The 27,230-nt window shown below is 49.5% G+C and overlaps 1 protein-coding gene across 1 annotated transcript in view; it reads right to left on the reverse strand.

Annotated features, from left to right (window-relative positions):
• The window catches only part of LOC149451736 (alpha-2-macroglobulin-like protein 1), a 147,929-nt gene that overhangs the window by 18,982 nt on the left and 101,717 nt on the right, over positions 1 to 27,230 (reverse strand). The window contains exons 34-35 of the mRNA XM_089690334.1: positions 25,657 to 25,759; positions 23,016 to 23,077 (exon numbers count right to left, since the gene is read on the reverse strand). Coding sequence (XP_089546460.1) covers positions 23,037 to 23,077; positions 25,657 to 25,759 — 144 coding nt within the window. The 3' untranslated portion in view covers positions 23,016 to 23,036. The remainder of the gene's footprint in view (positions 1 to 23,015; positions 23,078 to 25,656; positions 25,760 to 27,230) is intronic.

Below are 27,230 nucleotides of genomic sequence, written 5' to 3' on the forward strand. Positions count from 1 at the left end.
GGGGCCCATGACAGATTACAGGCCTGGCAGCAGCATGAGGAGTCGGTACGGGGGCCCATGGCAGATTACGGGCCTGGCAGCAGCAATGGGAGGCCGTACAGGGACCCATGACACACTCTGGACCTGGCAGCAGCCTGAGGAGGCGGTACAGGGGCCCATGACAGATTACGGGCCTGGCAGCAGCATGAGGAGTCGGTACGGGGGCCCATGGCAGATTACGGGCCTGGCAGCAGCAATGGGAGGCCCGTAATCTGCAAGCACCCTATGACAAAATGGAACCCACCAGCAGTGTGAGGAGACCTGAAAGTGGCACATGGCAGAGTGTGGCGATGGAGACAGCAGCAATGGGAGGCCGTACAGGGACCCATGACACACTCTGGACCTGGCAGCAGCATGAGGAGGCGGTACAGGGGCCCATGACAGATTACGGGCCTGGCAGCAGCATGAGGAGTCGGTACGGGGGCCCATGGCAGATTACGGGCCTGGCAGCAGCAATGGGAGGCCGTACAGAGACCCATGACACACTCTGGACCTGGCAGCAGCATGAGGAGGCGGTACAGGGGCCCATGACAGATTACGGGCCTGGCAGCAGCATGAGGAGTCGGTACGGGGGCCCATGGCAGATTACGGGCCTGGCAGCAGCAATGGGAGGCCCGTAATCTGCCAGCACCCTATGACAAAATGGAACCCACCAGCAGTGTGAGGAGACCTGAAAGTGGCACATGGCAGAGTGTGGCGATGGAGACAGCAGCAATGGGAGGCCGTACAGGGACCCATGACACACTCTGGACCTGGCAGCAGCATGAGGAGTCGGTACGGGGGCCCATGGCAGATTACGGGCCTGGCAGCAGCAATGGGAGGCACGTAATCTGCCAGCACCCTATGACAAAATGGAACCCACCAGCAGTGTGAGGAGACCTGAAAGTGGCACATGGCAGAGTGTGGCGATGGAGACAGCAGCAATGGGAGGCCGTACAGCGACCCATGACACACTCTGGACCTGGCAGCAGCATGAGGAGGCGGTACAGGGGCCCATGACAGATTACGGGCCTGGCAGCAGCATGAGGAGTCGGTACGGGGGCCCATGGCAGATTACGGGCCTGGCATCAGCAATGGGAGGCCCGTAATCTGCCAGCACCCTATGACAAAATGGAACCCACCAGCAGTGTGAGGAGACCTGAAAGTGGCACATGGCAGAGTGTGGCGATGGAGACAGCAGCAATGGGAGGCCGTACAGGGACCCATGACACACTCTGGACCTGGCAGCAGCATGAGGAGTCGGTACGGGGGCCCATGGCAGATTACGGGCCTGGCAGCAGCAATGGGAGGCACGTAATCTGCCAGCACCCTATGACAAAATGGAACCCACCAGCAGTGTGAGGAGACCTGAAAGTGGCACATGGCAGAGTGTGGCGATGGAGACAGCAGCAATGGGAGGCCGTACAGCGACCCATGACACACTCTGGACCTGGCAGCAGCATGAGGAGGCGGTACAGGGGCCCATGACAGATTACGGGCCTGGCAGCAGCATGAGGAGTCGGTACGGGGGCCCATGGCAGATTACGGGCCTGGCATCAGCAATGGGAGGCCCGTAATCTGCCAGCACCCTATGACAAAATGGAACCCACCAGCAGTGTGAGGAGACCTGAAAGTGGCACATGGCAGAGTGTGGCGATGGAGACAGCAGCAATGGGAGGCCGTACAGGGACCCATGACACACTCTGGACCTGGCAGCAGCATGAGGAGTCGGTACGGGGGCCCATGACAGATTACGTGCCTGGCAGCAGCATGAGGAGTCGGTACGGGGGCCCATGGCAGATTACGGGCCTGGCAGCAGCAATGGGAGGCCCGTAATCTGCCAGCACCCTATGACAAAATGGAACCCACCAGCAGTGTGAGGAGACCTGAAAGTGGCACATGGCAGAGTGTGGCGATGGAGACAGCAGCAATGGGAGGCCGTACAGGGACCCATGACACACTCTGGACCTGGCAGCAGCATGAGGAGGCGGTACAGGGGCCCATGACAGATTACGGGCCTGGCAGCAGCATGAGGAGTCGGTACGGGGGCCCATGGCAGATTACGGGCCTGGCAGCAGCAATGGGAGGCCGTACAGGGACCCATGACACACTCTGGACCTGGCAGCAGCATGAGGAGGCGGTACAGGGGCCCATGACAGATTACGGGCCTGGCAGCAGCATGAGGAGTCGGTACGGGGGCCCATGGCAGATTACGGGCTTGGCAGCAGCAATGGGAGGCCCGTAATCTGCCAGCACCCTATGACAAAATGGAACCCACCAGCAGTGTGAGGAGACCTGAAAGTGGCACATGGCAGAGTGTGGCGATGGAGACAGCAGCAATGGGAGGCCGTACAGGGACCCATGACACACTCTGGACCTGGCAGCAGCATGAGGAGGCGGTACAGGGGCCCATGACAGATTACGGGCCTGGCAGCAGCATGAGGAGTCGGTACGGGGGCCCATGGCAGATTACGGGCCTAGCAGCAGCAATGGGAGGCCGTACAAGGACCCATGACACACTCTGGACCTGGCAGCAGCATGAGGAGGCGGTACAGGGGCCCATGACAGATTACGGGCCTGGCAGCAGCATGAGGAGTCGGTACGGGGGCCCATGGCAGATTACGGGACTGGCAGCAGCAATGGGAGGCCCGTAATCTGCCAGCACCCTATGACAAAATGGAACCCACCAGCAGTGTGAGGAGACCTGAAAGTGGCACATGGCAGAGTGTGGCGATGGAGACAGCAGCAATGGGAGGCCGTACAGGGACCCATGACACACTCTGGACCTGGCAGCAGCATGAGGAGGAGGTACAGGGGCCCATGGCAGATTACGGGCCTGGCAGCAGCAATGGGAGGCCCGTAATCTGCCAGCACCCTATGACAAATTGGAACCCACCAGCAGTGTGAGGAGACCTGAAAGTGGCACATGGCAGAGTGTGGCAATGGAGACAGCAGCAATGGGAGGCCGTACAGGGACCCATGACACACTCTGGACCTGGCAGCAGCATGAGGAGGCGGTACAGGGGCCCATGACAGATTACGGGCCTGGCAGCAGCATGAGGAGTCGGTACGGGGGCCCATGGCAGATTACGGGCCTGGCAGCAGCAATGGGAGGCCCGTAATCTGCCAGCACCCTATGACAAAATGGAACCCACCAGCAGTGTGAGGAGACCTGAAAGTGGCACATGGCAGAGTGTGGCGATGGAGACAGCAGCAATGGGAGGCCGTACAGGGACCCATGACACACTCTGGACCTGGCAGCAGCATGAGGAGGCGGTACAGGGGCCCATGACAGATTACGGGCCTGGCAGCAGCATGAGGAGTCGGTACGGGGGCCCATGGCAGATTACGGGCCTGGCAGCAGCAATGGGAGGCCCGTAATCTGCCAGCACCCTATGACAAAATGGAACCCACCAGCAGTGTGAGGAGACCTGAAAGTGGCACATGGCAGAGTGTGGCGATGGAGACAGCAGCAATGGGAGGCCGTACAGGGACCCATGACACACTCTGGACCTGGCAGCAGCATGAGGAGGCGGTACAGGGGCCCATGACAGATTACGGGCCTGGCAGCAGCATGAGGAGTCGGTACGGGGGCCCATGGCAGATTACGGGCCTGGCAGCAGCAATGGGAGGCCGTACAGGGACCCATGACACACTCTGGACCTGGCAGCAGCATGAGGAGGCGGTACAGGGGCCCATGACAGATTACGGGCCTGGCAGCAGCATGAGGAGTCGGTACGGGGGCCCATGGCAGATTACGGGCCTGGCAGCAGCAATGGGAGGCCCGTAATCTGCCAGCACCCTATGACAAAATGGAACCCACCAGCAGTGTGAGGAGACCTGAAAGTGGCACATGGCAGAGTGTGGCGATGGAGACAGCAGCAATGGGAGGCCGTACAGGGACCCATGACACACTCTGGACCTGGCAGCAGCATGAGGAGGCGGTACAGGGGCCCATGGCAGATTACGGGCCTGGCAGCAGCAATGGGAGGCCCGTAATCTGCCAGCACCCTATGACAAATTGGAACCCACCAGCAGTGTGAGGAGACCTGAAAGTGGCACATGGCAGAGTGTGGCGATGGAGACAGCAGCAATGGGAGGCCGTACAGGGACCCATGACACACTCTGGACCTGGCAGCAGCATGAGGAGGCGGTACAGGGGCCCATGACAGATTACGGGCCTGGCAGCAGCATGAGGAGTCGGTACGGGGGCCCATGGCAGATTACGGGCCTGGCAGCAGCAATGGGAGGCCCGTAATCTGCCAGCACCCTATGACAAAATGGAACCCACCAGCAGTGTGAGCAGACCTGAAAGTGGCACATGGCAGAGTGTGGCGATGGAGACAGCAGCAATGGGAGGCCGTACAGGGACCCATGACACACTCTGGACCTGGCAGCAGCATGAGGAGGCGGTACAGGGGCCCATGACAGATTACGGGCCTGGCAGCAGCATGAGGAGTCAGTACGGGGGCCCATGGCAGATTACGGGCCTGGCAGCAGCAATGGGAGGCCCTTAATCTGCCAGCACCCTATGACAAAATTGAACCCACTAGCAGTGTGAGGAGACCTGAAAGTGGCACATGGCAGAGTGTGGCGATGGAGACAGCAGCAATGGGAGGCCGTACAGGGACCCATGACACACTCTGGACCTGGCAGCAGCATGAGGAGGCGGTACAGGGGCCCATGACAGATTACGGGCCTGGCAGCAGCATGAGGAGTCGGTACGGTGTCCCATGGCAGATTACGGGCCTGGCAGCAGCAATGGGAGGCCGTACAGGGACCCATGACACACTCTGGACCTGGCAGCAGCCTGAGGAGGCGGTACAGGGGCCCATGACAGATTACGGGCCTGGCAGCAGCATGAGGAGTCGGTACGGGGGCCCATGGCAGATTACGGGCCTGGCAGCAGCAATGGGAGGCCCGTAATCTGCCAGCACCCTATGACCAAATGGAACCCACCAGCAGTGTGAGGAGACCTGAAAGTGGCACATGGCAGAGTGTGGCGATGGAGACAGCAGCAATGGGAGGCCGTACAGGGACCCATGACACACTCTGGACCTGGCAGCAGCATGAGGAGGCGGTACAGGGGCCCATGACAGATTACGGGCCTGGCAGCAGCATGAGGAGTCGGTACGGGGGCCCATGGCAGATTACGGGCCTGGCAGCAGCAATGGGAGGCCGTACAAGGACCCATGACACACTCTGGACCTGGCAGCAGCATGAGGAGGCGGTACAGGGGCCCATGACAGATTACGGGCCTGGCAGCAGCATGAGGAGTCGGTACGGGGGCCCATGGCAGATTACGGGACTGGCAGCAGCAATGGGAGGCCCGTAATCTGCCAGCACCCTATGACAAAATGGAACCCACCAGCAGTGTGAGGAGACCTGAAAGTGGCACATGGCAGAGTGTGGCGATGGAGACAGCAGCAATGGGAGGCCGTACAGGGACCCATGACACACTCTGGACCTGGCAGCAGCATGAGGAGGAGGTACAGGGGCCCATGGCAGATTACGGGCCTGGCAGCAGCAATGGGAGGCCCGTAATCTGCCAGCACCCTATGACAAATTGGAACCCACCAGCAGTGTGAGGAGACCTGAAAGTGGCACATGGCAGAGTGTGGCAATGGAGACAGCAGCAATGGGAGGCCGTACAGGGACCCATGACACACTCTGGACCTGGCAGCAGCATGAGGAGGCGGTACAGGGGCCCATGACAGATTACGGGCCTGGCAGCAGCATGAGGAGTCGGTACGGGGGCCCATGGCAGATTACGGGCCTGGCAGCAGCAATGGGAGGCCCGTAATCTGCCAGCACCCTATGACAAAATGGAACCCACCAGCAGTGTGAGGAGACCTGAAAGTGGCACATGGCAGAGTGTGGCGATGGAGACAGCAGCAATGGGAGGCCGTACAGGGACCCATGACACACTCTGGACCTGGCAGCAGCATGAGGAGGCGGTACAGGGGCCCATGACAGATTACGGGCCTGGCAGCAGCATGAGGAGTCGGTACGGGGGCCCATGGCAGATTACGGGCCTGGCAGCAGCAATGGGAGGCCCGTAATCTGCCAGCACCCTATGACAAAATGGAACCCACCAGCAGTGTGAGGAGACCTGAAAGTGGCACATGGCAGAGTGTGGCGATGGAGACAGCAGCAATGGGAGGCCGTACAGGGACCCATGACACACTCTGGACCTGGCAGCAGCATGAGGAGGCGGTACAGGGGCCCATGACAGATTACGGGCCTGGCAGCAGCATGAGGAGTCGGTACGGGGGCCCATGGCAGATTACGGGCCTGGCAGCAGCAATGGGAGGCCGTACAGGGACCCATGACACACTCTGGACCTGGCAGCAGCATGAGGAGGCGGTACAGGGGCCCATGACAGATTACGGGCCTGGCAGCAGCATGAGGAGTCGGTACGGGGGCCCATGGCAGATTACGGGCCTGGCAGCAGCAATGGGAGGCCCGTAATCTGCCAGCACCCTATGACAAAATGGAACCCACCAGCAGTGTGAGGAGACCTGAAAGTGGCACATGGCAGAGTGTGGCGATGGAGACAGCAGCAATGGGAGGCCGTACAGGGACCCATGACACACTCTGGACCTGGCAGCAGCATGAGGAGGCGGTACAGGGGCCCATGGCAGATTACGGGCCTGGCAGCAGCAATGGGAGGCCCGTAATCTGCCAGCACCCTATGACAAATTGGAACCCACCAGCAGTGTGAGGAGACCTGAAAGTGGCACATGGCAGAGTGTGGCGATGGAGACAGCAGCAATGGGAGGCCGTACAGGGACCCATGACACACTCTGGACCTGGCAGCAGCATGAGGAGGCGGTACAGGGGCCCATGACAGATTACGGGCCTGGCAGCAGCATGAGGAGTCGGTACGGGGGCCCATGGCAGATTACGGGCCTGGCAGCAGCAATGGGAGGCCCGTAATCTGCCAGCACCCTATGACAAAATGGAACCCACCAGCAGTGTGAGCAGACCTGAAAGTGGCACATGGCAGAGTGTGGCGATGGAGACAGCAGCAATGGGAGGCCGTACAGGGACCCATGACACACTCTGGACCTGGCAGCAGCATGAGGAGGCGGTACAGGGGCCCATGACAGATTACGGGCCTGGCAGCAGCATGAGGAGTCAGTACGGGGGCCCATGGCAGATTACGGGCCTGGCAGCAGCAATGGGAGGCCCTTAATCTGCCAGCACCCTATGACAAAATTGAACCCACTAGCAGTGTGAGGAGACCTGAAAGTGGCACATGGCAGAGTGTGGCGATGGAGACAGCAGCAATGGGAGGCCGTACAGGGACCCATGACACACTCTGGACCTGGCAGCAGCATGAGGAGGCGGTACAGGGGCCCATGACAGATTACGGGCCTGGCAGCAGCATGAGGAGTCGGTACGGTGTCCCATGGCAGATTACGGGCCTGGCAGCAGCAATGGGAGGCCGTACAGGGACCCATGACACACTCTGGACCTGGCAGCAGCCTGAGGAGGCGGTACAGGGGCCCATGACAGATTACGGGCCTGGCAGCAGCATGAGGAGTCGGTACGGGGGCCCATGGCAGATTACGGGCCTGGCAGCAGCAATGGGAGGCCCGTAATCTGCCAGCACCCTATGACCAAATGGAACCCACCAGCAGTGTGAGGAGACCTGAAAGTGGCACATGGCAGAGTGTGGCGATGGAGACAGCAGCAATGGGAGGCCGTACAGGGACCCATGACACACTCTGGACCTGGCAGCAGCATGAGGAGGCGGTACAGGGCCCATGACAGATTACGGGCCTGGCAGCAGCATGAGGAGTCGGTACGGGGGCCCATGGCAGATTACGGGCCTGGCAGCAGCAATGGGAGGCCGTACAGGGACCCATGACACACTCTGGACCTGGCAGCAGCATGAGGAGGCGGTACAGGGGCCCATGACAGATTACGGGCCTGGCAGCAGCATGAGGAGTCGGTACGGGGGCCCATGGCAGATTACGGGCCTGGCAGCAGCAATGGGAGGCCCGTAATCTGCCAGCACCCTATGACAAAATGGAACCCACCAGCAGTGTGAGGAGACCTGAAAGTGGCACATGGCAGAGTGTGGCGATGGAGACAGCAGCAATGGGAGGCCGTACAGGGACCCATGACACACTCTGGACCTGGCAGCAGCATGAGGAGGCGGTACAGGGGCCCATGACAGATTACGGGCCTGGCAGCAGCATGAGGAGTCGGTACGGGGGCCCATGGCAGATTACGGGCCTGGCAGCAGCAATGGGAGGCCCGTAATCTGCCAGCACCCTATGACAAAATGGAACCCACCAGCAGTGTGAGGAGACCTGAAAGTGGCACATGGCAGAGTGTGGCGATGGAGACAGCAGCAATGGGAGGCCGTACAGGGACCCATGACACACTCTGGACCTGGCAGCAGCATGAGGAGGCGGTACAGGGGCCCATGACAGATTACGGGCCTGGCAGCAGCATGAGGAGTCGGTACGGGGGCCCATGGCAGATTACGGGCCTGGCATCAGCAATGGGAGGCCCGTAATCTGCCAGCACCCTATGACAAAATGGAACCCACCAGCAGTGTGAGGAGACCTGAAAGTGGCACATGGCAGAGTGTGGCGATGGAGACAGCAGCAATGGGAGGCCGTACAGGGACCCATGACACACTCTGGACCTGGCAGCAGCATGAGGAGTCGGTACGGGGGCCCATGACAGATTACGGGCCTGGCAGCAGCATGAGGAGTCGGTACGGGGGCCCATGGCAGATTACGGGCCTGGCAGCAGCAATGGGAGGCCCGTAATCTGCCAGCACCCTATGACAAAATGGAACCCACCAGCAGTGTGAGGAGACCTGAAAGTGGCACATGGCAGAGTGTGGCGATGGAGAAAGCAGCAATGGGAGGCCGTACAGGGACCCATGACACACTCTGGACCTGGCAGCAGCATGAGGAGGCGGTACAGGGGCCCATGACAGATTACGGGCCTGGCAGCAGCATGAGGAGTCGGTACGGGGGCCCATGGCAGATTACGGGCCTGGCAGCAGCAATGGGAGGCCCGTAATCTGCCAGCACCCTATGACAAAATGGAACCCACCAGCAGTGTGAGGTGACCTGAAAGTGGCACATGGCAGAGTGTGGCGATGGAGACAGCAGCAATGGGAGGCCGTACAGGGACCCATGACACACTCTGGACCTGGCAGCAGCATGAGGAGTCGGTACGGGGGCCCATGGCAGATTACGGGCCTGGCAGCAGCAATGGGAGGCCCGTAATCTGCCAGCACCCTATGACAAAATGGAACCCACCAGCAGTGTGAGGAGACCTGAAAGTGGCACATGGCAGAGTGTGGCGATGGAGACAGCAGCAATGGGAGGCCATACAGGGACCCATGACACCCTCTGGACCTGGCAGCAGCATGAGGAGTCGGTACAGGGGCCCATGACAGATTACGGGCCTGGCAGCAGCATGAGGAGTCGGTACGGGGGCCCATGGCAGATTACGGGCCTGGCAGATGACGACGAGGCTGCCAAGTGCGATCAGCCTCATCATCATCAATTAGGGTCTCCGCCTCACTACTTGCCCCCTCGGCTGCGTGTGGGTCAGGAGACAGACCTGTCTCTAGACCGGCTACCGAGCCACTCTCCTCGCCAGTACTTCTTCGCCTGGCTGCTGAAGAGGCGGATGTCTCCCCCCGTTCCTGACCGCCCTCTGTTAGCTCTTCCTCACTGTACAGTGGGGCTGAGCCCACAGCATGCGATACTTCGCTTGGTGAGGGAACACCAAAGGAGGACAGGGGCAGGTAGAGGACACGTAATTTCAGTGGGCTTGCTCCCGGGCCATGCCAACTAACGGTTGTGTCTGACGTACCCACCGACCGTTGGCTGTAGGTGTCAGAGGTGACCTGGGAAGAGGAAGACGACCGAGCCAACCAATCGATGACGGCAGGGTTGTCGGTGGAGACACGACCGCTGGATGACACCGGGAGCACTGGCCTCTGGCTGCGACTAGTGCTGCCTCGACCCCTTCCTCTGCTGCCACATCTGCTCGCTCCTGAAACATTGCCTCCTCTGCCACTCCTCTGCGTGTTGTCTGACATACTCTTTAATTCAACGATTCTGTGTCCCTGAGTAACGATTCTGTGTCCCTGAGTAACAATTCTGTGTCCCTGAGTAACGATTCTGTGTCCCTGAGTAACGATTCTGTGTCCCTGAGTAACAATTCTGTGTCCCTGAGTAACAATTCTGTGTCCCTCAGTAACGATTCTGTGTCCCTCAGTAACAATTCTGTGTCCCTGAGTAACAATTCTGTGTCCCTGAGTAACGATTCTGTGTCCCTGAGTAACAATTCTGTGTCCCTCAGTAACGATTCTGTGTCCCTCAGTAACGATTCTGTGTCCCTGAGTAACGATTCTGTGTCCCTGAGTAACAATTCTGTGTCCCTGAGTAACAATTCTGTGTCCCTCAGTAACGATTCTGTGTCCCTGAGTAACAATTCTGTGTCCCTGAGTAACGATTCTGTGTCCCTGAGTAACGATTCTGTGTCCCTGAGTAACAATTCTGTGTCCCTCAGTAACGATTCTGTGTCCCTGAGTAACAATTCTGTGTCCCTGAGTAACAATTCTGTGTCCCTCAGTAACAATTCTGTGTCCCTGAGTAACAATTCTGTGTCCCTGAGTAACAATTCTGTGTCTGTCCCTGAGTAACAATTCTGTGTCCCTGAGTAACAATTCTGTGTCCCTGAGTAATGATTCTGTGTCCCTCAGTAACGATTCTGTGTCCCTGAGTAACAATTCTGTGTCCCTGAGTAACAAATCTGTGTCTGTCCCTGAGTAACAATTCTGTGTTCCTGAGTAACAATTCTGTGTCCCTGAGTAAGAATTCTGTGTCCCTCAGTAACGATTCTGTGTCCCTCAGTAACAATTCTGTGTCCCTGAGTAACAATTCTGTGTCCCTGAGTAACAATTCTGTGTCTGTCCCTGAGTAACAATTCTGTGTCCCTGAGTAACAATTCTGTGTCTGTCCCTGAGTAACAATTCTGTGTCCCTGAGTAACAATTCTGTGTCCCTGAGTAACGATTCTGTGTCCCTAAGTAACGATTCTGTGTCCCTAAGTAACGATTCTGTGGCCCTAAAGTCTCTGTGGCCCTAACTCTGTCCCTAATACACAGAGGTCTGTCTCTCTTGAATGACCGGAGGCTAATGGAGAATTCTAAGATGGCCGCAATTTATAACTCCACCATTACACAGTGCTGGCTGGCTGGCTGCTGATTGGCTAATGCGATCACATGTCATGAATGAATGCATTATGGGTCAGCGCGCCTTGTCTGCGCGCCTTCCCAGAGATCCCCGCTCCGTCGCCACACATGTCGCCGCCATTTTTGGGAAAATTCGATTCGTGCATCCAAAGTTTGCTAATTTTCGGATTCGGCGCGAATCGAATTTTTCCTAATCTTCGAAACGAATTCCACTTCGCCATGTTCGATTCGCTCATCTCTAATCAGCACCATGGGTTCTTCTAAGCAGTTGTCTAGAAAACTGAAACTGAAAATAGTTGACGCTCACAAAGCTGGAGAATGCTATAAGAAGATAGCAAAGCATTTTCAGATGTCAATATCCTCTGTTCGGAATGTAATTAAGAAATGGCAGTCATCAGGAACAGTGGAAGTTAAAGCAAGATCTGGAAGACCAAGAAAAATATCAGACAGAACAGCTCGCAGGATTGTGAGAAAAACAATTCAAAACCCACGTTTGACTGCACGATCCCTCCAGAAAGATCTGGCAGACACTGGAGTTGTGGTACACTATTCCACTATAAAGAGAAACTTGTAAAAATATGGTCTTCATGGAAGAGTCATCAGAAGAAAACCTCTTCTACATCCTCACCACAAAAATCATCATTTGAACTTTGCAAATGAACATATAGACAAGCCTGGTGCATTTTGGAAACAAGTTCTGTGGACCGATGAGGTTAAAATTGAACTTTTTGGCCGGAATGAGCAAAGGTACGTTTGGAGAAGAAGGGGCACAGAATTTAATGAAAAGAACCTCTGTCCAACTGTTAAGCATGGGGTTGGATCAATCATGCTTTGGGGTTGTGTTGCAGCCAGTGGCACAGGGAACATCTCACGAGTAGAAGGAAAAATGGATTCAATAAAATTTCAGCAAATTTTGGATGGTAACTTGATGCCATCTGTGAAAAAGCTGAAGTTAAAGAGAGGATGGCTTCTACAAATGGATAATGATCCTAAACACACCTCGAAATCCACGGGGGATTACATCAAGAGGCGTAAACTGAAGGTTTTGCCATGGCCTTCACAATCTCCTGACCTCAACATTATTGAAAATCTATGGATAGACCTTAAAAGAGCAGTGCGTGACAGACAGCCCAGAAATCTCAAAGAACTGTAAGACTTTTGTAAGGAAGAATGGGCAAAGATACCTCAAACAAGAATTGAAAGACACTTGGCTACAAAAAGCATTTACAAGCTGTGATACTTGCCAAAGGGGGCAGTACAAGATATTAACTCTGCAGGGTGCCCAAACTTTTGCAGACGCCATTTTTTTGTTTTCGGTTATTTTGAAAGTGTAAATGATGGAAATAAAATCTAACTTTTGTTGACATATTATAAGAATGTCTAATCTGTAATTTGATGCCTTTTGGAGATTTTTCCATCTTTCCTTGGTTTCTTTATGCACATTAATACAAATTTTTAGCTGGGGTGCCCAAACTTTCGATCCCCACTGTACCTATAAATTTAGTGGCCAAAATGTCCAACGAATAGTACTCTAGTGAAGAGGTCTACAGGATTCTGAGCATGTCAGTTGACAGCGAAGGAGAAGCCTCACTAACAGAATCAGGCTCAGAATATGAACCTGTAGACAGCAGCAACACCATGACAGTCAGCTCAGACAATGGAGTAGAGGTCCCTGCTAAGGTCAGGCATACCCAACCCTGTTTCCAGGTTGCTGAGGTGGTACAATTGCATGATGACTCTCATATGCAGTAGAGTGCCAGTACTAGTGCCGCTCTACCGTTTGGTGAACTGGCGAGCACCAACAGCCTAGTACATCCTGGTCTTATACATACCAGCACTGCAGTATCACTTGGTGATGTGGTGAGTCCCATAAGTGCAGTACAAGCTGGTGCGGTGGCGTGCACAAGTATTGTCCCACAACCACCAAGAATTTGCACACAGGGCCGTAGAGCCCCTAGTATCCTTCCAGATGTGCTTGCAAATCCCGATTGGCAGCCCACAAATTCTGCAGCACCTGTACTTCTCCCATTCACTGTCCAACCCGGAATGCAGGTGGAAACAGCAAATTTAACTACTCCCCTTGATTTTTTTGAGCTGTTTTTCACAGAATATCTGTATGCAATTTACATGCATAACAGTTTATCACCACCAACCCAAATTCAAACCTTGCCAGCATGGAAACCCATAACGGTTTCCGAATTTAAAGTTTTTTTGGGCCTAACCCTCAACATGGGTATTACTAAAAAAAAAAGTGAATTGTGGTTGTATTGGTCCAGAGACCTGATTCATCATATGCTTGTGTTCTCTGCTGCCATGGCCAGGCATAGATATGAGAGTATAATGCGTTTTATTCATTTCAATGACAATACACTCTGTAGTCCTCGGGGTGACCCTGAATTTGACTGGCTCCACAAAATTCGGCCCCTCGCAAATAACCTTAACCAAAAATTTTCAGATGTCTATACTCCCCAGTAAAACATCTGTGTGTTTTGTCCCTCATTAATTTTCTGGTCACCTTGCATTCAAACAATTTCTCCCCAGCAAGCGTGCCAGATATGGGGTCAAGATATATAAGACCTGTGAGAGGGCAACAGGCTATACATATAAGTTTCGGATTTATGAGGGAAAAGATAGTCACGTGGAGCCCCCCGGATGCCCAGACTACTTAGGGAGCAGTGGCAAGATAGTTTGGGACTTGGTATCATCCTTTTTCCATAGGTGGCACCACTTATATGTGGATAATTTTTATTTAACCGTGCCACTATTTAGACATTTGTACAATCTTGGAATTGGTGCATGTGGCATTTTGCGACCTAATCACTGGGGCTTCCCCCAATGGCTTGTAAATACCCATCTTAGAAAGGCGGAAAAAGCTTGCTTGAGAAATGAGGAATTGCTTGCAGTGAAGTGGAAGGACAAACGGGATGTTTTCGTCCTATCTTCCATTCACAAACACAACCATCCAAATTGCCATGGCAGCTGGTGTTGTTGAGAAGCCCCTCTGTGTCCATGACTATTCCCTTAAAATGGGAGGGATGGACTTCAACCACCAGATGATGAAGCCTTACTTAGTTTTCCAAAAAGCCAGATGCTGATACAAAAAAATGTCTGTTTATTTATTTCAGTTGGCTCTATATAATGCTTTTGTGCTTTACAAAGCAAGTGCACGAAGTGGATCCTTCCTAAAATTCCAGGTAGAGATCATCACAGCCCTTTTGTATCCAGAAGGTGCTGTGGCCAAAACCCCCAACCCAGATGCATTTTCCCGATGCCATTCCTGGTATCCCATCCCAAAGGACACCCCAAAAAAGATGTTGTGTCTGTAGCAGACAAGGAATTAGGCATGACACCCACTTTTTTTGTCCCTCCTGTCCTGGCCAACCTGGTCTCAGCCTCAAGGACTGCTTCCATTGCTACAACACACTAGTGGAGTATAAGTATAGGGTACAGCACATCAAAAGATGTCAGGTAGGTCATCAGGCAATCACATTTTGAGAGACCCTACAGTCTGGTTAAGTTCAAGTTAAAAAAAAAGTAAAAAACCCCCCAAAATAAAAAGTATAAGTACAAAAAAAATACTTGTTGTCGAGTTAATGTTCTACTGTTATAATTTTACTGTTTTGTTGATGACCATTGCTGTTATCTTTGCAGGAATGCCATTCAGCTGTAGCACCGACCTGTTTATTCTGACAGCAACAGGAACTTGCGCTCAGAATATACATAAGTCAGCGCGTACAATGCTTTTGGATGAGATTTTTCATCCACAGTTACAAAAGAGCATATATGCTCAAGCATGGGGTCCTAGGGTGGCCAGTGGGTGTATGGCCCCTATGCTTCAGCATATATATTTTATAATATTTTTGGGCACATATTTCAATAAAAAAAGGTTTTTTTATTGAGTTACTGTTTTATTGTGAACCAATGCTGTTTTCTTTGAAGGAATGCCATTCAGTTGCAGCACCGACTTGTTTATTCTGACAGCAACAGGGTCTTGCTCTCAAAATATACATAAGTGTATGCAGCGCTATTGGATGAGATTTTCATCCGCAGTTAAAAAAAAAGAGCATATATGACGAAGCATGGGGGCCTGGGATGGCCAGTGGGTGGATAGCCCCTAGATATATTTTTATTTTTTTATTTTTTGGGCAGAGATTTCTTCATCCACATCAACTGATGTGAATAGAGGAATCTGTTAGGTTCTGTTTTTTTCATTCAGCCTGACGAAAAAAAGAACATTTCATGTGTGCCCACCATTAGAAGTGAGTAGATGCAGAACAGTATATTCTAATGGTGGGCATACCACACACTTTTTCTGGCAGAGATTTCTTCTCTTTTTTTCATTCAGCCCACAGGCTGCATTAAAAAAAAAACCACTGCATATACACCCAACAAGGATCTGCGATGTACTGATACATCACTGGACTTTGAGTGGTTATACCAGGATGATGCCTGCAGCTGCAGGCATCATCCTGGTATCGTTTTTTTCAGACGGTGATCGCCTTTCATGTAAAAGCAATCATAGTGGCTAACTAGCTGCAGGATTGCTTTTACAAGCAGCGGAAGAAGATCACCCCACCCCACTGCCTTCTACGGCCTTCTCGGGCAGTCCCGCGCCATCGGGGAAACCTGGGAATGCAGCCGGTGTTTCTGCCAGCTGACCATAGAGCTGATTGGAGACCGGAATAGCACCAGCATCTCTATAGTCTAAAAAATCGGAAGCTTTGAGCATTTCATCACTTCAGGTTTGCAGGATATAAACAGCACCATTTATAAATTGGGAAAGCTGATCACACCGATCTTGGTGAGATTAAATAATGTAAGGGCAGATTAGATATATAGAGTATGATAAACCCCAGATTTCTCAAAAAAAGAATATATGCCAATGCCCATTGAAGTTGCAGGGGATATTTGCATTTCCTGTGATAGCATTGAAAATGATAAAAAAAAGAGAAAGGTACAGTGTAAAAATGATTAAAAAATCAAAATAACTAAAAAAACCCAAAACAAAACAAAAAAAAGTACCCCCGCCCCCTCACCTGTGTGCGCAATAAGTAAACAGCAGTTGCACCATGCATGTGAGGTATCGTCTTGAACGTCAGATCAAGGGCAGTAATTCTAGCACTAGACCTCCTCTGTAAATCTAAAATGGCATAAACTTCTAATGCTGGGCATAAAATACCCCCTCTCAAATGACCCCTTTTTGGAAAATAAACACCCAAAACTATTTTCTGAGAGGCATGCTAAGTCAATAGAAGAATATATTTTTTTACCACAAGTTTTTGGAAAATGACAAAGAAAAAAACCTGTCAATTAAATGATATATTGCTCACACATGCCATGGATATATGTGTAATTACTCCCCAAAATACATTCTGCTACTTCTCCCAAGTGTGGGGATACCACATGTAGGAGACATTTGGCAGCGTAGCAACATACAGGACCCCAAAATCCATTAAGCACCTTCAGGCTTTTAAAGAGCTTTATTTCCTCATTACACTTCCTGACTACCTATCACAGTTTTGGAGGCCCGGAAATGTCAGAATAACCCCCCCCCCCCATGTGACCCTTTTTGGAAAGTAGACACCCCAAGGAATTTGATAAAATTCATGGTGAGTATTTTGCATATCTCGTTTGTTGCCACAAGTTTTTGGAAAATGAAGAAAGAAAAAGAAATCATAGTTTTTCTTTTCTTCTTTTATTTTACAAAACCTTGTGAGAAAAAAATGATCTGCAAAATATTCAGCATGCCTCTTATTAAATTCCTTGGGGTGTCTACTTTCCAAAAAGGGGTCATTTGGGGGGGGGGGGGGGGGTTGGTGCTATCCTGGCATTCCATTTTTTTGTCATTTTCCAAAAACGTGTGGTAAAAAATACAGCGTTCCATTGACTCAACATGCTTCTCAGCAAATAGTCTGGGGTGTCTACTTTCCAAAAAGGGGTAATTTGTGGGGGATTGTGTTATCCTGGAATTTCAGAGCCTCTGAAACTGTGATAGCTAGTGAGGAAGTGAAATGAGGAATTTATGTACCGTCAGGCTTTCAAAGGGGTCATTGGATTTTTGGCTCCTGTATGCGGCTAGGCTCCCAAAAAGTTTCACATTTGTGGTATCCCCATACTCAGGAGAAGTAGCAGAATATATACCATATTTTTCGCTCCATAAGACGCACCTGACCATAAGATGCACCTAGGTTTTAGAGGGGAAAAACAAGAAAAAAAAATATTCTGAACCAATGGACTGCAGACACAGTACAGGGGATGACCAGAGACTGCGGACACAGTACAGGAGATGACCAGAGACTGCGGACATAGTACAGGAGATGGCCAGAGACTGCGGACATAGTACAGGAGATGACCAGAGACTGCGGACATAGGACAGGAGATGACCAGAGACTGCAGACAGTGCAGGGAATGACCAGAGACTGCGGACACAGTACAGGAGATGACCAGAGACTGCGGACACAGTACAGGAGATGACTAGAGACTGCGGACATAGTACAGGAGATGACCAGAGACTGCGGACATAGTACAGGAGATGACCAGAGACTGCGGACACAGTGCAGGGGATGACCAGAGACTGCGGACACAGTGCAGGGGATGACCAGAGACTGCAGACAGTGCAGGGAATGACCAGAGACTGCAGACAGTGCAGGGAATGACCAGAGACTGCAGACAGTGCAGGGAATGACCAGAGACTGCTGACACAGTACAGGAGATGACCAGAGACTGCGGACATAGTACAGGAGATGACCAGAGACTGCGGACATAGTACAGGAGATGACCAGAGACTGCGGACATAGTACAGGAGATGACCAGAGACTGCGGACAAAGTACAGGAGATGACCAGAGACTGCAGACAGTGCAGGGAATGACCAGAGACTGCGGACACAGTACAGGAGATGACCAGAGACTGCGGACACAGTACAGGAGATGACCAGAGACTGCGGACATAGTACAGGAGATGACCAGAGACTGCGGACATAGTACAGGAGATGACCAGAGACTGCGGACAAAGTACAGGAGATGACCAGAGACTGCAGACAGTGCAGGGAATGACCAGAGACTGCGGACACAGTACAGGAGATGACCAGAGACTGCGGACACAGTAAAGGAGATGACCAGAGACTGCGGACATAGTACAGGAGATGACCAGAGACTGCAGACAGTGCAGGGAATGACCAGAGACTGCGGACACAGTACAGGAGATGACCAGAGACTGCGGACACAGTACAGGAGATGACTAGAGACTGCGGACATAGTGCAGGGGATGACCAGAGACTGCGGACACAGTGCAGGGGATGACCAGAGACTGCGGACACAGTGCAGGGGATGATCAGAGACTGCGGACACAGTGCAGGGGATGACCAGAGACTGCAGACAGTGCAGGGAATGACCAGAGACTGCAGACAGTGCAGGGAATGACCAGAGACTGCAGACAGTGCAGGGAATGACCAGAGACTGCTGACCTTTGGGGAGGGAGGGGGAGCGGGTACCTGAATTTGACAGGTACCAGCTCCCACTTCCGCGGAGTTATCCTTCCTTCCTTCTTCCCGGGCCGGCTTCTGTGACAGCCGGTGCCCACTACGCATGCGCGAGAAGCGCTGCGCTTTGTGAATGGCCCGGCGCCTTCTGGGACCTGTCATGTGTCCCAGAAGACACCGGATCATTCACAAAGCGCAGCACATGCGCAGTGAGCACCCGGCTGTCACAGAAGCCAGCGCGGGAAGACTGCGCAGCGCTGGAGCGAGGAACAGGTAAGGCCCTGCAGGAGAGAACAGCTGAGCGGCCGGCCCGGTATTCTGACATGGTGGCGGCAGAAATACCGGACCGGCCGCTTTATATTCGCTCCATAAGACGCACTGACATTTTCCCCCCTTTTCTGGGGGGAAAAAAGTGCGTCTTATGAAGCGAAAAATACGGTACCCATGGCATGTGTGAGCAATATACCATTTTCCAAAAACTTGTGGGAAAAATTTTTTCCATGGACTCAACATGCCTCTCAGCAGATAGCTTAGGGTGTCTACTTTCCAAAAAGGGTTGTTTTTGTACAACCCTGGCATTTTAGCACCTCAAGAAATCTGATAGGCAGTCAGAAAGAAAAACCTGTGTAAATTTCAGTATATATACCATAGTTTGTAGACGCTATAACTTTCACACAGACCAATTAATATACAGTTATTGGGATTTTTTCTTACCAAAGACATTTTGGCCTACCAAAAGACATTTTGGCCTACATTTATGAAGCAATTTGAGTTTATTGGATATTTTATGACAGAAATGAGAAAATATCTTTTTTTTTTCAAAATTTTCAGTCTTTTTTTGTTTATAGTGTAAAAAAAAACCCCAGAGGTGATCAAATACCTCCAAAGAAAGCTCTGTTTGTGTGAAAAAAAATAACACATATTTCATTTATGTACAAAATTGCATGACCGTGAAATTGTCAGTTAAACTAGTGCAGCGCCATATAGCAAAAAATGCTTGTTTTTTTCAGGTCAAATTCGGCTATGATTTGGTGGTGAATGGTAATGGATATCTTCTGATTTTTTTTTATCAAAGGAAAACTGGCCCTAAATAGTAAAAAAAAAGTTTTTTTAAATTTAGCAGTATATTTCTTACTACTACCATAACCTACCACCAAGGAACAACTCAAAATAAATTCTAAATCCTCCTGCACTGCCAGTCACTAACTTATGTATACGAGTTGCAGCAAGCACCTAATTGTGTTCCCACAAATCCAATTGTTGTTGTAGTTGTGATGATATGTACAGTTTTACTAACATATGTGGAAGTTGCAAAATTGTGTTTAGGCATTTACCCCTAGATTTGTTTTACCCCTAGGTGTGAAGGGTTTAATGACATTTTATTTTTGTGTTTCCTTTTAGAAAGGATTATATAAGTGTGCCAGCTTAATGTGATCACAGTTATTTTGAATGTTTTCCAGATATGGTAAAATGAAGTGATTATTCAGTTCCAATGTATCTTTGCTAAGTTATATTTGATACTGAATTTATTATGAGCTCATTAACCTCCCTGGCGGTATGATCATGTCAGGAATTTTGTGCTGAAAGCGGTACCATTTTTTTGCATGGAAATATGTAGTTTTTAATTGTAGGCTGTAATTTTTAGGAATAACTCACTGAAATCTATCCGAAAAAGAGTCTATTAAACATTCCGGATATGATAAAACTTGAAACACGAAATCATAAATTATAATTTAATAAATAATCATAAAAAATAATAATATAATAATAATAAATTTAATTCAATAATATAATCAAACCAAAAACACTGAAATTTGAAATACAGAGGCAAATTCGCACATCGCTGAGCAAAGTCGCAAAATCGTTTTCAGTGTCTGATGACAAATTTCCCCACAAATCATTATCACTCAATTCTGCAAGTGGTTCTGATTTACTATCGCTGTTCTAAAACCGCTTTTGACGTAAAGGGACGCTTTTTGGCCGCCATGGACTTTTCTAAGTTTCCAGGCAGAAAGAACAGTCAAAATGCAGGCAGGGCACAGGACAAAGCAGTAGAGACAAAATGTATGTGAAATGCAGTGAAAAAGCAATGACAGCAAAAATGTCATTTTTTAAAAATTTAAAATTTCCCGCCGGTTCCGCCGCCCGAACGTTCCGACGTCACGGGGACTGGAACACGGAAGCCAGATGCCGGCATCCGCCGGAGGAGATGGACGGGGACGCTGCAGGGGACCCATCGTGGGAGCGAAGGACAAGGTAAGTGCTGCAGGGACCCCCAGAGAACGCTGCATGGTAAGCCCGAGTGTAGCTCGGGGTTACCGTTCTTGGTATAGAAATTCTACCCCGAGCTACACTCGGGAAAACCGCCAAGGAGGTTAACCACTTTACAACCATGCTATAGCTGAATGACAGCTACAGTGCGGTTGTCCAGTTCTGGGAGGGCGTCATATGATGTCCTCCCAAAATGTGCCCCCCGCGTGCACCCGGCGCTGTTTGGGATCACTATGTCCTATGGACACAACTGATCACATGACAAGGTAAAAGGCCAATCACAGTGGCCTTTTACCACGTGATCAGCTGTGTCCACTGACACAGCTGATCACAACATAAATACAGTTGCTGGTTATCGGCAGCACTTTCCTCATGCTGTCACAGTGTGGAGAAAGTACTGCCAATAACCGGCAAGTGTCAGAGGACATCTGCACTGATAATCAGGGCACGGACTATGAGTGCAGCCCCAAAAGTGTGTTATCCTGGAAGCCCTTTTTAAAGGTGTAAGAGGTATTGGGGATTTCTTTGCTAGCATATTTTTGTGGTTTACATGTGTAATGTCCTGCCATTTTTCCTTCTGTCTCGTCAAGTGCTCCAGTCCCTGCTGCAGAGAAACACCCCATAAAAGAATATTATCATGCTTTACTGTAGGACTGGTGTTATTTGGATGGTGAGTTGTATTGGATTTCCACAAGACATATCGTTTAGGCCCTTTTCACAGTTATGGTCTGATCAGGTCCGTCTGTCAGTTTTTCAGGTGGACCCGATTGGACCATCCATAGCTCTCTATGGAGCGGCGGGTGTTAATGGATATGTGTCCGCTGACACCCACCGGCATCCAATCCTGTACACTAAAAACAAACAGATGGGGATCAGTTCTCCATCTGTCTGCTGGATCGGTTCAGATGTCAGTCAGGTGGAAACGGACAGGTGGTCCGTTTCCATCTGACCGCCCCAAAGAAAACAGTGGGCTGTGTCTGCTCTGCAGCAGTGAAGCGAACACAGACCTGTTATCCACTTGCTCAGCGTGGATCAAAGGAGAGATCCCACACTGAACAAGTGGATCCACTGACAGGTCTGCCCCAATTGAAAGGGGCCTTAGTGTTGAGGCCAAATAATTCAATTTTAGTCTCATCTACCCATAACACCTTTTTCCATGTGGCCTCAGAATCTTCAAGGTACATTTTGGCAAAGCTCAGTCATGACTGCATGTGACCTTTCTTTAGAAGTGACTTTTTTCTTGCAACCCTCCCATACAAGCCACATTTATGGAAAATGTGTGATATTGTTAGCCACACCTGATTGAGTTTACAAGTAATTTTTAGGAGGGGGGGTGATCCTTTTTCCAACTCAGTGATTCTGTTTTTGAATTTTTTTTCCTGATATGTTGGTGTTATATATTTTCACTTGAATGGTATAAATTGCAGTAAATACAGCTGGATAAAACAAAAACTGTATATGTCTTAATTTCAGGCTGCAAAGCAATAAAATATGATTTTAAAGGAGGGGGGGGAGAAGGGGTGTGATTCTTTTCTATACCCACTGTACATGTTCTTGAACACAAGCACACATCTAATCAATCCTCCTCACATCTGAAGTTATCCAAATTCTCCACAAGCAACAGACCTATGTGTACAGGCCTCCATACACCTACTACCAGGACCAGGTTGAGGGGTAGGTAGACGAGGCACCCTCCTTGGGTGTTTCAGCAGGAGGAGGGGTAAGCAAAAAAGTATGGCCTGCTATATAAAATGCTGAGCTAGTTCAAAAACCATGGGGGGAGGGGTACACTTTGACCTTGGATGCTAAAGAACCTTGTCCTGGCACTGCGTACTGCAGGTATATGGCAGTGGCCTGACCATTCTGCCAAAATCTTACTAAAACTAAATTCATATTTGACCAAAACTACAGCTACTCGTCCTCCCCCCCCTCCCCTCCCCAAACAAGATCTAAAAATATAGATATCCCTGTTAAAATAAGAAAGGCTAAGACTGCAAGATTAATTACCATTTTTAGTATGCGCTCTGTTTAGTAGTTGGGCACATCATACATCGTGACAGCTTTCTCTCCTGTCAATACAGAAAAAAGAAGAAAGATTTATCAAATTCTGAAATACTTTAACTAACATTGTTTGGAACATACAGAGGTAGCTGTCATCTGTTACATCCAACGGTACACAATCCTTACATGCAGACAGATGTTTACACAATTATGACAGCTGTCCTGACAGGTTCCCTTGAAAGAAAATTAGATGGTTTAGGGTCTTGGTCAGTGGGCTTTTGACCACTTTAAGTGGGTTTGGCATTCCCATGCAAGTCAATGGGAATGCAAAACCCACTTGAAGTAGGTCAACTTCAGCTCAGAAGCAGGTCAAATACACCAGTCCATGAATTCTAAACAGCCTCTGCAGCTTTTCAAACTGATGTCATTGACAGAAGCCTAAAGTCCATCGACATAGGCCCTTAAACATAAGATGTTTCTCTGGCACCAACAGATTCTAGAATAAAAGCCTATTTGGTCACTATTGGTTGCTGAATAAAGTCCTGCAAAGTCCCACAACTGCATGTTTATTGTGCCAGTAAAGCCCACCTAAAGCAACTTCCTGTTATGGTGTGGCAACAATACTGCACTGGTTCTGAACTCAGAGCAGATTTGCCACTCTCTGTAAGCTTCCACTACATTGGGATAAAAAAAAAAAAACTTTGCAGGAGACTTGGCTATCAGCATTGTCACTGCTAATTCACAATCCTATAGCTTATCATTCAACACCTAGCCACACCTGGTCCTGCTCACTGCTTTCTGGATTGCATTCTTTTGCTGAAGCCCTCCCATTGGGAGCTACAGTGTCTGGGAGGGGGAGCATGTGAAGCACAAAAGAATGAGGATTTGGCTCAGTCTAGGAAAATAAATTATTTTATTTGCATTATGAGGCTTGTGCATCCCATAGTAACTAGATTTAGTAATTGTTTAGACTGTCATACAGGAGTCTTTGTACTGTACTGTACATTAAATACTTGAGGATTTTGAACAAAAGAGAAATGTCCTAAATAAACTTCAACATTTTTAGAATGTCCAGCTCCTGCTTCCACTCCCTCACTACTATTACTGGCTGTAAAAATGACAGCCGGTAAATACTTTGTAGTACCCAGGATGAGGAGCTGTCAAAATGCAGTTGTTCCTGTGTAAATGGACATTTGCAGATTGTCTGCAAGTGTCATTGTGGAAATACAATGAATCAATGTTTCTTCACTATTTCATTCATATGTAGAAGGTGTGACATTTCATTTGCATATGATATTGATTAAAAAAACCTTACACATTTTGTAAAATAAAATGTAAAAAATACATATTATTTGTTTTGCTAAGTTATCACTATGCAAACTGGCATATAGTGGAAATATAAAACTTAATGAGTAATTACTGTAGACAGGTATTAGAGCAGAAGTGGTAACGAGGATATAAAGTTGAAAAACACAGGAGTCTTTGACAAGTCCTTTATTAAAAGAAGAAAAATGAAAGAATGTCCCCTGAAGTAGATCCAACGTCAATCATGATGCCTGCCGCCAGCACTACCCGAATAAAAGGAAAAAAAAAAAGTCTCAGCTCCCGACGCAGGCTCCCGACTGTCTGACTGCTCCGCTGGCTTGACAGTTCTTAAATATGTAAGGGGCAGGGCCACCCAGGGACATCACTGTGTGACCCCGCCCCTTAAGGGGTCATCAACCGGGGCATGCAGGGTCAATTATGCCACAAGGAGGTGGGGCCACACACGTGAGGTCACTGGGTGGCCTCGTCCCTTACATATTTAAGAACTGTCAAGCCAGCGAAGCAGTCAGATGGCCGGAAGCCTGAGTCAGGAGCGGATTTTTTTTTTCTTTTTTTGAGTAGCGGCCGTGACGGGCATCGTGATTGACATTGGATCTACTTCAGGGGACATTCTTTTATTTTTTTTCTTTTAGCACCCCAAAGCACCCCCCTTGTTGAGGGCATGTAGCCTGGTATGGTACAGGAGGGAGTGGGGGCTCACTTGTCCCTCCTTTCCTGACCAGCCGGGCAACTCGCTTGGATAAGGGTCTGGTGTGGATCTTGGGGGGACCCCACGCCATTTTTTTTTATTTGAGCCTGGGGGTTCAACTTAAAACCCATACTAGATCTAAAGGGCTTGGTATGAATGGAGGGGGGACCCCGCGATGTTGTTTTATTATTTTTTAAATAATTTTAATTATTGTAAGTTGTCAGTCTGCCCCTGCCCTGAAGCTTATTTTTTTAAATATATAATTTAGGATCCCTCATTAACTTGAAATAATAGTCTAAACGATAAAATAAAATTTCTGTTAAGAGATATATTTTTTTCAAATGGAAAGCCTATTTTAATTTTCTTGTTTCAAAAGCATATATAATGTTACAACAAGGGCAGGGCAATGTTCCTGGGCACTCAGCTTCTAACTTCAGCTTGTTCAATTAAGCTTTGGCAATAAAATCTGGAAGCTGATTGGTCTCTATGCAGAGCTGCACCAGATTGTGCACTCTTCCATTTTAAATAATAAACCCTAATGAGAGCAGGAGGGAGGAAGGGAACACATGGAACACCTCTGTTCTGGACCTTATGATTTTTAAAAGTGTAAATGTTTTAGTAACTTTAGAGTACCTGTTGCATAGTAGTCAATGACCTTAATCATTTTAGGTTTTTGATTTTGTACTGTAAATTCTTCTTCGGCTGAAAAGAAAAAGGTCTCATATGTTCTTATCAACTGTGGAAAACAATGGGAAACAGTAGCTATAAATTAAAATAATGATTAGTCTTCAAAATCAGAAACTAGCATGAAGTGGGACAATAAGAGGAGTAAAACACTGTAGAGGAAGATAGGTGATGTGAGCAAAGAGCTAAAGAGTGAAAACGGTATGAAAGCAAACAATGGCATTAGAAGCAAAGTCCAGGTCTGAAAAGGTAAGAAGAAAGCAGGGCGGAAGAAAAAGGACTGGTGGAAAAATTGTGGATAAAGGAATAAAGGACAAGAGTATAACAGACCAGTAAGTCTGGATGAATTCGTAAAGAGTACAAAGGATATCATATGAAAGCCAAGTAAAGAAGAAAAATGTTGAGAAACCAGAAAATGAAAAATGAGGAGGAAACAAAGTGGAGTTTTACTGTTGTTTTTGGTTATTTAAAGCTTAAAGCAATATTAAACCCAAAGCCAAAAATTTTACATATTGCAGCCTACTAATCCGTAGATGTGGTGGCTGTATTTGTTTTCTTTCTTTAGGCATTGTTTCCTTGGTTTTCACCTGGTGATCTGGCTACTTCTTGTATTAGAGTGCCACCATTTTGGGTGAAGGCGCAACATAGACACCTTTGGACAGCAGCATTGTCAGTCTGGGTGGAAGGGAGTGGTAAATGTACTAGCAAATTTAGGCCTTGTTCACACAGGGCATATGAATCTGTACCCTGTGATGACTGTGTTTACCCAAACAGGGATGCACCGGTATCAACCCTGGGTGCATTCAAGGCTGTGCACCCACACGGATGTCACATTGGAAGCAGCAGCTGTTTCTGTGTAGCCACTGCATCCCAATTGACAGCAATGGGACTGCCTATAAAGACATGCACGGAACATCCCTGTGTGAGTGAACATGGCTGTCACAAGGGGCACAGATCCAAACGACCCATGTGAATGAAGAAAAAACCTTTTGGGATAAAAATTTTGCATAGATAAATAAAAGCTGATCACTGTAAGCACCCCTGCCAGTGGTAAATGGTTTGTTTCAAGCCTCTAACTCAGTATTTCTCAACTGGGGTTCCGCAAGAAGTCCCCAGGGGTTCTGCAGAGATCTACCCATCAATCACTGACAGCTGATGGGTAGATCGGGTCTCAGCCAATACATGCAGAGTAGCGCGGGAAGTGGCTGTAATAAGACCTCTCTCAAAGTGTGATCCTTCCTACAGCCCCCCTTTCTTCCTGTCTACCCCAGGTGCTTGTATGTGACACCACCTGGGATGGACAAGAAGAAAAGGGGGCCAATGGGAAGGATCGTGCTATGAGAGAGGTCTTATTACAGCCACTTGCTGCTGCCCCCCATGTAATGTGCCCTATTGTGCCCCATAAGGTGTCCTGCTGCCACCACCCCATTTAATGTGCCTTATTGTACCCCATAACGTGTCCTGCTGTGCCCCCTGTAATGTGCCCTAGTATGCCCCATAATGTGCACTGCTGTCTCCCCTGT

This window comes from Staurois parvus, unplaced genomic scaffold, assembly GCF_062004578.1.
Source record: "Staurois parvus isolate SC_StPar_1 unplaced genomic scaffold, SC_StPar_1.0 ptg000525l, whole genome shotgun sequence".
In the NCBI taxonomy this organism is placed as follows: domain Eukaryota; kingdom Metazoa; phylum Chordata; class Amphibia; order Anura; family Ranidae; genus Staurois; species Staurois parvus.